The sequence below is a fragment of the Macaca mulatta genome, chromosome 6, assembly GCF_049350105.2.
Source record: "Macaca mulatta isolate MMU2019108-1 chromosome 6, T2T-MMU8v2.0, whole genome shotgun sequence".
Lineage (NCBI taxonomy): Eukaryota > Metazoa > Chordata > Mammalia > Primates > Cercopithecidae > Macaca > Macaca mulatta.
The window spans coordinates 111,022,538-111,037,346 of record NC_133411.1 but is presented as its reverse complement, the minus strand read 5'-3'; the positions used below and the strand labels follow the sequence as shown (position 1 = coordinate 111,037,346).

Genomic DNA, 14,809 nt, shown 5'->3' with positions numbered 1-14,809 from the left:
ATATAAATACATATAAACATGCACATAAACCCACACACACCAACACATACCCACACATACACACACGCGCGCCATCTTTTCAGAGTACAATTTTGTTTGCTTGTTTACTACAATTGGAGCTCTTATAAACAACTCTTTGGATTCAGTTTTATTGTCCTTTGAGTAAATGAAAACTATTCTAGGGTAGAATGGTTGAAAGAGCATGAGTTGTCTTATTGGCAATATCACATTCAGTGGTTCCTTGTTAACGCTAGCAGCCCATTATTCCATGACATTTTCCTTATGAAATTGATTAGTCACTTGTCACTGAATTGTAAATGTATTTGAGAATTCTGAACCAATATTTTTCTTTTGTGAAAGAAGTAGTTAGTGGTAACTTGGTTTGAATTTGAGGAGAAAGAACAAAAATGTTATGGTCCATTCAGTTGTACTCAGCAGAAAAGTATTCTATTTAGTGTTATTAAAGTTTTATTCATAAAGGACTTTATAATTTTACCTTTTCAAGATGTGAAATTGTTTGCTTTTCATTGTTTTTTGTTTCTTGTCAAATAAAAGCCTTAGAATGTTTTTACTTCTCCACACCATACATGCACATTCTTGTGTTTTGCTGATATTGTTCATGCTTTAATTACAACTACTAATATTTTCTCTTACAGTAGTTCTATTTCATTATCCCTGTTTAATTTATCTTATACATTTTAATTTACATTATCATCTAGAGTCATTACTGACCATTACTTTTTTTTTAATCCTTGTGTCCTCCTGCTTAGTGATCTCTATTCTGATTTCAATCTCTATGAATTCAACATTTTCTTGTCGGTTTTCCTTAGATAGGATACCACCTAGATATCCTTGAATGTTTGAATAATGTATTTTACTAGGTGAATACTTTTAGATTATTCCTTTTTAATCTCTGTAGCCTGTGAATATTGCTTGCTCTTCTCTACTTAATTGTGTTGTATTTGAGAAGTTTTATGTTAGTGTGATTCTGGCTTATTCTTTTCATCTGTATGTTGGTAAGTTTTTTCATTTATCTTTGATTACAGGAAATTTACTTAGTTATTCTGAAGTATATGTCTTTTCTCATTAATTCTTCTCAAGAATTGATTGTTTTCAATCTGAAGGCAATTTTTTAAAATACCGCTATTTATTATTATTATGAATTATTTTAAATTATTGCGTGTTTTTAGGTACGTTTTCCTTCCTTTATCAGTCTATGTGGCTCTGACTTCTAAAGCTGCCATCTTGCTCCTTTGTGATTCTGTGTGTGTGTGTGTTTGTGTTTTGCTTCGTTTTATGAAAAATTTTTTGACATTTAATATTTGAGAACTATAATTTGGTTTTCATTTCGTGGTTAAATATATTAACACAATTAACCTCCATACTCCCCTCTGTCAATAAATAAGATTCTGAGAGGTCTAGCCATATAGACACCTATCTAAAGTTGCTTAACTGTGTTTCTAAAGTTTTTAATTGCTGAGTCTAATCATGGAACAATACTATGAATTTGATACTTACAGACCATTCTCATCTGTGCTCATAGTCTCAAACTCTTTCTTTACTGGACATAGGAATTCAAACACAATAAAATACCAAATAGGTGGTAGATTTGTAGTGTGTAGATTTACAGTAACACTTGGGAAGAGAACTTTTCCAAGAAGGCTTTTACTTTCTTTCCGTGGCCCTTGGAATGCAATAAAAGCATAACCACCATATTGAGGAATCATCTATCAATTTTCTAGGTATTCCACATATAAATTTTCTTATCATGTATATGTAAATCTATTAATTATCCCTAGCTACATTTTTGTTTTGGAGGAAATGCTGAAATTTTACAGACGATTGTAAAATTTTGTTATTTCATCATGCTAACCTTCTAACCCTATACTTTGCAGTATAATCATAGCTATTCATTTGAGGAACTGTATTTTTTCTTTAGAATTTGATGAAGAATGCTGTCTTTATGTGTTTAGTTCTATCAACTTCTTCAGAAGCCTTAATTACTACTGGATTTGCTACATTTTTACCTAAATTTATAGAAAATCAATTCGGATTGACATCCAGCTTTGCAGCTACTCTTGGAGGTAAAACATTTTCTTTATTTTAACTTAATCTAAAAATTTCACTTTGCCATATTAAATTTTTATTAGGATAATGTATAATTTGAGATAGCCCCTCCTTGAAATTTAAACTGAAACCAGCCTGGCCAACATGGTGAAACCCTGTCTCTACCAAAAAACATAAAAATTAGCTGAGTGTAGTGGCATGTGCCTGTAGTCCCAGCTCCTTTGGAGGCTGAGGTGGGAGAATCACTTGAATCTGGGAGGTGGAGGCTGCAGTGAGCCGAGATTGCACTGTTGTCCTCCAGCCTGGGTGACAGAATGAGACCCTGTCTAAAAAAAAAAAAAAAGACATTTAAACTTAATTTTGGTACAAAGTTCTGATTTTCTGACATTAGGCAGTCTATTGTATAAACTAGAGAAAGACAAAAGCTAAAATGGCTAAAGAGAATATCTATTAATCTTAATTCTTAATGTTCAATATATTAATTTGACTAATTCCCTACTTAGTGGACCTGTTAAGTCATTTGTACACATATTTCTATATCAGGTGAATAAATATAAGTTAAAACCATATTGGCATTTGTTTTTGATGTTTTTCAGTTGTCAGTATGAGTGAGTATATGTGTATGATTTCTCACAATCCACATTCTTCTTTCTTATTAGGGGCTGTTTTAATTCCTGGAGCTGCTCTCGGTCAAATTTTAGGTGGCTTCCTTGTTTCAAAATTCAAAATGACATGTAAAAACACAATGAAGTTTGCATTGTTTACATCTGGAGTTGCATTTACGCTGAGTTTTGTATTTATTTATGCTAATTGTGAAAATGAGCCGTTTGCTGGTGTATCCGAATCGTATAATGGGTAAATACATCTCAGTGCTTTTTGATATTAATACCAGAATAATAGACTAAGCATTTCCAAGCATATGTTTTCTTAAATAAAATGGTGAGAAATTGGCGTTTTAAAAATTTGGAAGGCCTTTTTTCCTATGTAAGAACATGTGGTTTTGTTTTTAGTTTAGATAATTGATGTCTTCTTAAAAGTTGGGGATATTTATACAAAGAACATTTAAGGAGCAACTTTCATATACTGGGCACTATGCTTCCTTAGGGATACAAAGATTAATACAGTAGGATTTTTGCCTCTAAGCGATTCATATCCTAGGGAGAATTTCACATTATATGTTTTTATTGATTCAAATTTTTAAAAATACAAATAACTCCCTATGATAAAAATTACCTTATTAGGTTGGTTGCAAATAGACAAGAAGAGAAATTAGAATAAAGTTAGTCCTAGCTAATACTAATCATTATTGTATCTACTTAAAAGTTTGTTTATTGTAGATAAATAAATAACTTGTTCTCACCTGTAGACATGCTTCTAGCTATAACTGATTTGACCATTTATATTTCTTTGTTTTCCTTTGAAATTTTAAGCCCTAAGTAAGTGGTCAGGCAAGAGGATATTGCACAGCAGTACATTTTATACCTCACAGTGCTGCTTTGTTTCATTACATGTGTTTGAGGCTGTCAAGGAAGGTGGTACGTTAGGTCAAGGACTCCATAATTTTGTGTAATATGACCTACAGATGATATAAATATAATCTACTTGGGAAAAGTTTGCCAATGACAATTACCATGATTTGTAGTTGCTGCTAATATATCTGTGATTCTTTTACATTAATGCTGAGCATTCTAAAGCAATATTTAGTTAAGCTCCATTACATTTTTTTTTTTTTTTTTTGAGACAAAGTCTTGCTGTGTCACCCAGGCTGGAGTGCAGTGGCACAATCTTAGTTCCCTGCAACATCCGCCTCCCGGATTCAAACAATTCTCGTCTCAGCCTCTGGAGTAGCTGGGACTACAGGCGTATGCCACCATGACCAGCTAATTTTTGTATTTTTAGTAGAGACGGGGTTTCACCCTGTTGGCCAGGTTGGTCTCAAACTTCCGACCTCAAGTGATCCGCCCGGCTCGGCCACCCAAAGTACTGGGATTACAGGTGTGAGCCACCACGCCTGGCCAAGCTCCATTACATTTATTCGATGTTTGTTGAATGCTTCCTCTGGCAGACCTTCATGGCAAAATCCCTGTTCTAAAGGAGAGATTGCGGAAGAAAACAGTGAATGAATAGTCAATTAGATAATGGGGGATAAACAAATTGCTATGGAATTGAAAAGAAGGTGAGCTTTTCAATTTTATTTGATTAGAATCTGGAAGGGCTTCATAGCATAATAGTGAAATGGGGTTTAAAAATCCTTCAAGGATACGAAGAATTTTGAGAAATAAAGATTTGAGAAGAGAGAAAGGGAGAGGGAATACGCTAAACCAAAGTTATAAATGCTATTAAGTGTGAAGGCTAGTTTCAGAGACCAAGTTAAATGGAACTTAGATTAAATGTCTAGAGATAGTATAAATATGTTTTGGAATGTTGAAAGGTAGGTAGAGGTTAAGTTGCGGAGACCTGACTTTCACCCCTGTAAACTTCACGCAAACTTATCCCACTAAACTTTTTCTGTATGTTCCTTTTAGGAAAAAAAAAAAAGGAAGTTCTGGATAGTTTAACACATAGTTTTATCACCTTGAGTAACAAAGTACATGTGAATCCATTTAATATTGTCTACATTAAATGATAGTTACTACCAGGTGTGCTGTCCTTCATGTAATCAGAAAGGAAGGCATGTGTGATGGGGTAATTCTGAGGTTCGTGTAGGAGTTGGCCATTAAGATATATTAAGATCTGGGACATAGTGTTTAATACACATACACATTTCTTAGTGATGAGAAAAACTGAAAGTAAATATACACATACACACACATAAATGTCACTAAATGTATGTGTTTTTACTCACATTTATGTATGTGTATGTATATAGATAGAAATAGGGACAATTTAATGTCACCAAGTAGGTGTGACATTTCAGATCATATTTTTCTCATTGCCCCAAATTCTTAGTTTTAGCTTCTGTACCCTGAGTATTAAAATGTGTATATTACAAACTAGTCAGTCAAACTAGTCTCATCTAAGAAACATGTGTAGAAGAAAAGGTACAGGCATATGTTGAGGATATGTGGGTTTGGTTCCAGACCACCAAAATAAAGCATATATTGCAATAAACAACTCAAATGGATATTTTGGTTTTCCAGTGCTTATAAAGGTTATATTTACTCTATACTGTAGTCTATTACATATGCAATAACTTTATGTCTACAAAAGAAATGTCCAATGTACATACCTCAATTAAAAAATTATTTATTGCTGAAATGTACTGACAATCATCTGAGCCTTCAGCAAGTTGTAATTTTTTTTGCTGGTAGAGAGTCTTGCCTCAGTGTTGATGGCTGCTGACTGACCAGGGTGGTGGTTGCCAAAGGTTGGGGTAGTTGTGGCAACTTCTTAAAATAAGACAATAATGAGCAGTCAGAACACACACATCATTTATTGATTAAATTTTACTTCTTAAAGGGGCATGGTTCACGGTGTCCCGAAACAATTATTTTAGTAACATCAGAAATCACTGATCACCATAACAGAAATGATAATGAAAAAATTTGAAATTTTGCAAGGTTACCAAAATATGAAATAGACATAAAATGATCGTGCACTCTGGGAAAAATTGCACTTGATAGACTTACTGAATACTATCACTATCACTACATTGCCACTAACCTTCAATTTGTACAAAACACAAGATTTGCCAAGTGCAATAAAACAAAGTGAAGTAAAGCTAGGTAAGCCTATCTATGGAAAGAACAGACTAAGAAGCTCAGGAAATACCTTTTCAGGGAGTGAGAGACAGAAGAGGTTCTGAGGATGCAGGGTTTCTAGTAGAGGGATGCAAAGAATCTTTGACCTTTACCATGGTAAGCACACATGAGTAAAAATAGGTTTTGCATCTATGAATTAATGAATTAGGTTCATTGATATATTCTTTGAAAGCTCCTGTTTAATATAACAGCATATCCAAAAAATGTAAGATCAGGGGATATATATATATATATATATATATATATATATATAAAATTTCAACTTTTAGATTCAGGGGGTACATGTGCAGATTTGTTACCTGCATATATTATATGATGCTGAGGTTTGGGGTACAATTGATTCTGTTACCCGGGTACCAAGCATAGTACCCAATAGTTAATTTTTTTTTCTTTCCTTTTTTTTTTGTGAGATAGAGTCTCCTTTGGTCAGCCAGGCTAGAGTGTAGTGGCATGATCTCAGCTCGCTGCAACCTCTGCCTCCTGGGTTCAAGCGATTCTCCTGCCTCAGCCTCCCGAGTAGCTGGGATTACAGGTGTGCCATCACACCCACCTAAATTTTGTATTTTTAGTAGAGAAAGGGTTTCACCATGTTGACCAGGCTGATCTTGAACTCCTGACCTCAGGTGATCCACCCGTCTCGGCCTCCCAAAGTGCTGGGATTACAGGTGTGAGCCACTGCTCCTGGCTAATAGTTTTTCCACCCTTGCCCCACTTCTTCTCTTCTCCCTCTTGTAGTCTGCAGTGTCTATTGTTGCCATCTTTATTCCGTAAGTACTCAGTGATTAGCTCCCACTTTTAAGTGAGAGCATGTGGTATTTGGTTTTTTGTGCCTGTGTTAATTTGCTTGAGATAATGGTCAGGATATTTTTCAATAATATTTTAAAGTAATTTATTATTAAATCTTCAATTGGGCACAATACTAAATTCGATTGCATGAATACTGTTTATTTTCCCACTGTTTCCCACTGCTGTTTTGTTGCCTTGACAATCTATAGGAACTTTGAGTCTTATTTTGGTGATCAGGGGTGGTAATGATGATTTGTGTTTTACTTAATACTTAAAAACCTCATAGAATATAGAAATACCATAGTGTATACACACAGTATTTTTTTCTGTATCTGGCCTTTAGCTAGAATTTTACTGATTATATGAAATAGCATCTTAAAGAGGCATATTAATATTTTGCAATGGTTTTAGGGAAATTTTAGCCTGTTACGGAGACGTAATTATAGAATAATACTTTGTATTTAAGAAACTAATGTTTGAATTCTACTTGTGACAAATGTATATATGCACGTTTATTTTATTATATCTTAAAAACTAGTAAACATTTCAAAATAGGATATTTTTATATTTTTAAAATAATATGTATACACTAAGAAAATTTAATAAACTTCACAAGCATCCGCTGTTTTTCTAATAATTTTCTAGTTACCTCAAGAAGTAAACCTTTGTAAAATATGTAGACAAGTGTGACCAACCCTTGATATTAAGGAATATAAGCTAGACTTCTTTGTTTCTACTATAATTTGCATCATGCTGTCTTATACTTTGTATGATCTCAGTAATTATTTATCAATAATATGAGAATTATCTATTGGGAACTTTAAAAGTTGCTGTGTAAAGGCTATTTCTAAAGTTGCAGCAATGGTTTTTCTCTGATTATCTTATTTCTGCATCTGTGTTTTGAGCTCTGTGAGCAGACACTCGTGATTGTTTTTGTGAACGTGACCAACCCTTGATATCATCATACTTGATAAAGATAAATCTGGCAGCATCCTGTGGAATAGATTTGAGTAAGATGAGACTGCAGGCAGAGTGGAGATTACTATCTTGATCACTCTTTCCTTCAGACTCTCTACTGATTTCGTCATTTTTTTTTCTCTTTAATCTGTTTTCTTCATGACTTTCTTGTTCTCCACCTACTTTGTATGTCATCATTTTCCAACATAGTGTCGATTATCTTCTAATATTTCCAGAAATCACTCATTTACTGTGTTTGACCCCTGATGCAAGAAAGTTAGCTTCATGGGGGCAGGGGTTTCCTTCTTTTCCTCCCTCCCTTCTTCCCTTCCCCTTTCCTTCTTTCCCTTTCCTTTTCTCTTTCCCTTCCCTTCCTCCCTTCTTCCCTTCCTTCTTTCCCCCTCTCTCCCTTCCTTCTCTGTTTTCTCCCTTCCTTCTTCCCTCTCCCTCCCTCTGTCTCCTTTTCTTCTTCACTCCCTCATTCCCTTCCTTCCATCCATTTCTCTCTCTCCCTCTGTCTGTCATTTTTAGTTCTAGCTCTAGATCCTTCTTTCTTTTAAATATAATTCTACCACTTTGAGTAGTCTAGCACATAATTGGTGTTCATTGTGTGTTTATTAAATAAGTGAACTCCCAAGACCTCAGTACTCTCCTCATTCCACACACTATATGACTGATCTTATAAATGCTCGTGGTTTCAGCTACATCTATGTCCAAATGGTTATTAAGAAATTTAGCTCCATTCAAGATTTCTTCACTAAATTTGAGATACTCTTAATCTCAATAGGTACAATACCATACTCATCATCTTTTCTCCAAAACTTGTTCTCCTATACCTAAACATCAACATCAAGTTAGATATTATGAGTCACCTTTGACTCTTGCATTCTTTTTTTATTTAGAGATGGGATCTCACTGTGTTGCCCAGGCTAGAGTGCAGCACAGTCGTAATGCATTGCAGTCTCAAACTCCTGGGCTCAAGTGATCTTTCTGCCTAACCCTCTTGAGTAGCCTCTTCCATTTTTAACAGGAAGAGTCATCTTCAACCAATCCATCACCTAATCTTACTGATTCTACATCCAAAAGTTTTCTTTAATCAGCTTCCTATCATCGTATGTTCTATCTTAGTTCTCCTTTATATTGTCATCACCTACTGCCTAGGGTATTGTAACTGGTCCCCTTTCTTCAAATTCATACTCTGTACAACTCCTAGAATTATTTCTTTAAAATGAACTTTTGACAGTGTCACTTTCCAGTCTAAAACTACCTTAATGATTACCTTTTGTCAGGCCCATGTGGTTCTCAATTAAACTGGTCCTTTACTCCTCTCCAGCTACATTTCCTATCACTCTGTGCCTCAGCCAACATTCATATTTCTCCACAGAGGATGCTGTTTCTCTACTCTATGCCTTTGTACCAGCTTTTTCTGAAATACGTTTCACCTTCCCCATTTGACTGGCTTACTTGTACTCTTTCTTTATATATTTTTTATTTTTTTTGGAGTCTCACTCTGTTGCCCAGGCTGGAGTGCAGTGGCATGATCTTGGCTTACTGAAACCTCTGCCTCGTGGGTTCAAGAGATTCCCCTGCCTCAGCCTTCTGAGAACTGGGACTACAAGTGCCTGCCACCATGCCCAGCTAATTTTTGTATTTTTAGTAGAGACAAGGTTTCACCATGTTGGCCAGGCTGGTCTGGAATTCCTGACCTCAAGTGATCCACCCGCTTTGGCATCCCAAAGTGCTGGGATTACAGGTGTGAGCCACTGCACCAACCTCTTACTCATTCTTTAAATTGCATCTCAGGCAGTAGCTCCTCCAGCCCCTTTTCTCCAAACTGTGGCTTGTGATAGATGTCCTTCCTTGGTGCTTCTAAAATGCACTTTGCAGATATCTGTAACCACACTTAGCATATTAGTAAATAATTATCTATGTCCCTTTCTACCTCTAAACTGTGAAATCCTTGAGGACAGAGACTGTCTTATTCTACTTTGTATTCCTGTTACCTAGCATAGGGCCTAGCAGTTGCTCAATATATGTTGTTTGAAAGAATAAATAAACAAATGAGGTATGAGGGATGCATTTTTGATTAGTGTAACCCTTTATATTAGGGAAGATATTTTCTGTAAGAGGCAGCTTGAAATGACACTGATCCTGGAGACTGGGAAAATTATATTTGGTAAGGGAAGAAAAGTAACTTAATCTCCCTGGACCTCAGTTTTCCCACTGATGAGATGATTATGTTCAACAGCATGATTTTGTTCATCCTTCCAAGTTTGAAATATTGTCTGCATCCTGGAGGTATTTGGCACTGTATGGAGATATTTTGGTTGCTGTAATGAAGGAGAGTGCTACTGGTATCTGGTGGAGGTCACGGATGCTGCTAAACATTCTACAGTCCACAGAACCAACCCCACAAGAGAATTATCTGGTGCCAGATGAGAAATTCTTGTTTTCTTCACTTATTCTGCCTTATATTTTTAATTACTGACAGATACTATACTATATGACTATTGTTTTTATTGCCTCTCTCTGACAAGAAGTTAAACTTTATGTGCAAAGGAAGACTTCTTATTTGTTTAGTAATTATGTGTTGAGTGAGTGAATAAATGTTCTAATGGTAAGATATAACAGTGCTTCGAAACTGTTAGTTAAAAGTTATGACATAGATCATTTACCCTTCTTTCATTTCTTATTTACAGGACTGGAGAATTGGGAAGCTTGATAGCCCCTTGTAATGCCAATTGTAACTGTTTGCGATCATATTATTATCCTGTCTGTGGAGATGGAGTCCAATATTTTTCTCCCTGCTTTGCAGGCTGTTCAAACACAGTCTCACACAGGAAACCAAAGGTAGCTTATGTCTCCTACTTTTCCCTTAGTGAGGCAATGTGTTTGTGGGTTTCTATCTTGACTTTGCTAATGGGGTTATGCAATGCCTATTCTTGCCTCCCTGCTCCACTGCCTCCATTAAGCAGCCCATGATGTCTCCAACTGAAATGGATTCTTGTTCTTTCATGCCTCTTGCAGTTATTGTTGAAAAATCAATTTGGAAGTTACAAACATTTTAGCAATATCACTTTTTTGCAGTTGTGAAATATCTTTTACCTTTTCAAATTGTTTTATGGTCATCCCTCAGAATACATGAGGGATGGGTTCCAGGACCCCTGCATATACCCAAATATGCCATACTTAAGTCCCGCCGATGGCCTTGAAGAACTTGCTTTAAGTCAGTGCCTCAGTATATATGGGTTTTGCATCCTGCGAATACGTATTTTTGATCCATGTTCGACTGAAAAAAAAATCCGCATATAAGTGGACCAGTGCAGTTCAAACCTGTGTTGTTCAAGGGTCAATTTTATTTTTCCTTAAATATACTTTAAGATCTTTGACGGCAAGAGAGTTTTCCTATTTTCACTAGGTACAGTTTATATAATAGAAACTTAGTATTTATTTGATGTACCATGAATACATTTAAAATATTCAAATCAATTTATTTTTAATACAAATTCATATTTAATTCTGGATCTGAATACTAATCAATGTGCCTGGATGTTATTTCTTTTTTGTATGGTTAAATAGTTTAAAAGAACTCAATGCAATTTTATTGTACTATATCTTAGAAACTAAATATTTCTAAACTTAGCTAAACTTAAGAGCCTTGGAAATAAATAATATTCAGATTATGAGTAGTACACAGTATATTATGCATTAGTAGATAATGTGATAACTTTAAAAGGATCTGAGGGAAATATATACTGTGGTATAAACAAAAACAATGAATAAGACGTGTAAGAGTTATATGACAATTTTGAATATTTGAATTTTTTTCTGTATATATAACCAATAAACGCTATTGGCTAACTTTGATTAGAAGCGGATTATGACAAGGAGTTATTAGGAAGGGTTTTAGTTACGTAACTAAATATATATAGACACAAATACCATCCTGCACAGGGAAACAACACAGAAAATCTAATACCCAGAGCATACTTAAAATAGTTTTGGTTATTTTGATATGGTTAATTTAATATTTATATTTTTCACCAAATGCTAAGATAATTACTGTCTTACACAGCAAGTTGTCTTCTAGAATTTTTTGGGAAGAGAAAATGATTTTGACTTGCAAATTTTCTATTTGTCCTGACTTTTTTATGTCCAATCAGTCTGTGAAATAATCAATTGATTCACAATATTTTTTTCTTATGAAATATTTCAGATAGGCAATATACATTTATAATACTTTTAATAAACACCCATATACATTTGTTCACAGCAATACAGTTTTAATCTTATATTTCACACCAGTGACCCAAACTACAAAATCTGACCTTGACTAACTGCTATATTGCAGGTGAATGAGAGTTGTAAAGTTTCATTAGGATAGAAAATACTGTTCTCAGTTTCTCTCCTTAAAATTTTAAAGGCTGAATTACCTCATTATTTGATATATCTGATTGCTGAATATGTAATAGTCAATTTTGGAGGTGTCATCTGCATATTTGGTTTTCCTGAATTGGTACCAGAGGTCTTAGAATGGCTTTAGCACCAAAAAAAAAAAAAAAAAAAAGTTTCTGGCCTTTCGAACAATGAAAGCACTGCTTCTCTTTGATATCTCTGGCTGTGCTCTGATTTCGTTAAGGCCTTAATGTCTAAAAAAGATTTACAGTAAGGATAAAGGATATGGAATGATGGAGTTGAGATGTAAAATGCCTTTAAGAAATAATTACTGTTGTAAGAAGCCTAGAATGTGCAAGATCACATAACTTATATTCCCATTAAATTGTTCTGTAAGTCAGTAATTACTATAGCAGGGTACAAGCTGGAGTAATGGCCACAAAAGTCAAATACAAGTAATTCCACATCATAAATATGGTTTGTTTCCACTTGTTTAATTTCTTAAGGGTTAAATATTCTCTCAGCATAATTTGTTGTATATGGATTAAGACAGTATGAGAGTGTTTGCCATGTCTAGAGAATACCTAATTTACAATAATTTATTTTCTAAATAATCACTTTCATTGTTTTTGTGTCTAATATTTTTAGGTATATTACAACTGTTCTTGTATTGAAAGGAAAACAGAAATAACATCCACTGCAGAAACTTTGGGTTTTGAAGCTAAAGCTGGAAAATGTGAAACTCATTGTGCGAACCTGCCCATATTCCTTTGCATTTTCTTTATTATAATTATTTTTACCTTTATGGCCAGTACTCCTATAACTGTGTCTATCCTAAGGTATGTAGTATGTTGAGAAAGTTTCATTCCCAAGGCAACATGTTGATGGAAAGCAAATGGACTTGGGGTTCATTTGGGGTTCATATTGACCATTGATTCAATACCAATCAACCCTTACAAGATCATTAGTTCTGTGGCATTGGATAAGCGCCTCCATAGAACCCCAGATGTAGAAGATTTAAGTGATATGCACGTGAAAGTGTCTTCACATTGCCTGCCTGGCTTGTGCTTGGTGTTTTCTCTGCTTCTTTCATGAAACTTCAGCTGTGAGCTGGAGAAATGTTCAATTTTGAGTATCACAGAAATAAAATGCATTCCAATATGCCAGAATCAGAATGGCAGGCATTCTACCTTATGCATTAGGCACTGTGTCATTAAATCTTCCTTAAGCAGTGCTAATCAATAAGAAACTGGCTGTTACCTGTGTTGTTCACCTGTTTTATGTTTCCAGTTGCTCTTCTTCCTTCTATCCCACTGTACAAACACATTTCATACCTGTACATTTCATACCTGTCCTTCCATAGAGTCATCAGTCTTTGTATATCTTTCCTAATGAATTCTAGCTTTTTTTCTTTTTTTGTTCCTCAATATTTACTCATTACCTTTCTTTTTTTTTACTGTTTGATTTTTATTTTAAGCTCATGGGCACATGTGCAGTTTTGTTCTCTTTGCTTAGGATAGCTTTGGCTTTTCTGCACTGAAGCCATTGGGTCCTGGGCTTTTCTTTACTGGCAGATATTTCATTACAGCTTCAATCTTGCTGCTTGTTATTGGTCTGTTCAGGCTTTGGATTTTTCTTGATTCTGTCTTGATAGGTTGTATGTATCTTGGAATTTGTCCATTTCTTCTAGATTTTCCAGTTATTGGCATGTTGTTGCTGATAGTGGCCACTCATGATCCTTTGAATTTCCACAGTATCACTTGTAATGTGTCCTTTTTTATTTCTGATTTTATTACTTTGCATCTTCTCCTTTTATTCTTAGTCAGGCTAAGGGTTTGTCAATTTTGTTTAATTTTTCATTGATCTTTTGTATTGTTTTCTTCATTTCAATTTCATTTATTTCTCCTCAGATCATTATTTCCTTTCTTCTACTAATTTTAGGTTTGGTTTCCTCTTGTTTTTCTAATTCTTTAAGATGTATCATTAGATTATTTGTTGGAAATTTTTCCTCTTTTTTTGATGTATAGCTATAAACTTCCCTATTAGTACTTCTTTTGCTATATCCCATAGATTTTGGCATGTTGTTTTCATTATCATTTGTTTCAATAAATTGTTCTATTTTCTTCTTAATTTCTTTATTGACCCACTGGTCATTCAGGAGTATATTGTTTAATTTCTATGTGTTTGCATAGTTTCCAAAATTCCTCTTGTTATTAATTTCTTGTTTTATTCCATTGTGGTCAGGGAAGATGACTGATATTATTTCGGTTTGTTTGAATGTTTTAAGACTTGTTTTGTAACCTAACATATGGTCAATCTTTGAGAATGATCCATGTGCTGACAAAAAGAGTATGTATTTTGCAGCCATTGGATGCAATGTTTTATAAATCTCTATTAGATCCATTTCATCTATAGTACAGATTAAGTCTGATGTTTCTTTCTTGATATTCTATCTGGAAGATCCGTCCAGTGCAAAACATGGGGTGTTGAAGTCTCCAGCTATTATTGTATCAGGGTCTGTCTCTCTCTTTAGCTCTAGTAATACTTGCTTTGTATATCTGGGTGCTCCAGTGTTGGCTACATATATATTTAAAATTGTTATATCCTCTTGCTGAATTCACCCCTTTATCATTATATAGTGCCCTTCTTTGTCTCTTCTTATAGCTTTTGTTTTGAAATCTATTTTTTTCTAGGTATAGTGACTCCTATTCTCTTTCAATTTCCATTGGCATGGAATATGTTTTTCCATTTCTTTATTTTCAGTCTGTGTGTGTCTTTATAGGTGAAGTGTCTTGCTTGTCGGCAACAGGTCAATGGGTCTTGTTTTATCATCCATTCAGCCA

General features: G+C 34.6%; 1 protein-coding gene across 2 annotated transcripts in view; it reads left to right on the top strand.

The window, feature by feature from the left end:
* The window catches only part of SLCO4C1 (solute carrier organic anion transporter family member 4C1), a 71,948-nt gene that overhangs the window by 39,742 nt on the left and 17,397 nt on the right, over positions 1 to 14,809 (top strand). For both annotated transcript variants that reach the window (XM_001097443.5, XM_078005074.1), the window contains 4 exons: positions 1,940 to 2,084; positions 2,727 to 2,922; positions 10,271 to 10,421; positions 12,615 to 12,805. In XM_001097443.5, coding sequence (XP_001097443.4) covers positions 1,940 to 2,084; positions 2,727 to 2,922; positions 10,271 to 10,421; positions 12,615 to 12,805 — 683 coding nt within the window. The remainder of the gene's footprint in view (positions 1 to 1,939; positions 2,085 to 2,726; positions 2,923 to 10,270; positions 10,422 to 12,614; positions 12,806 to 14,809) is intronic.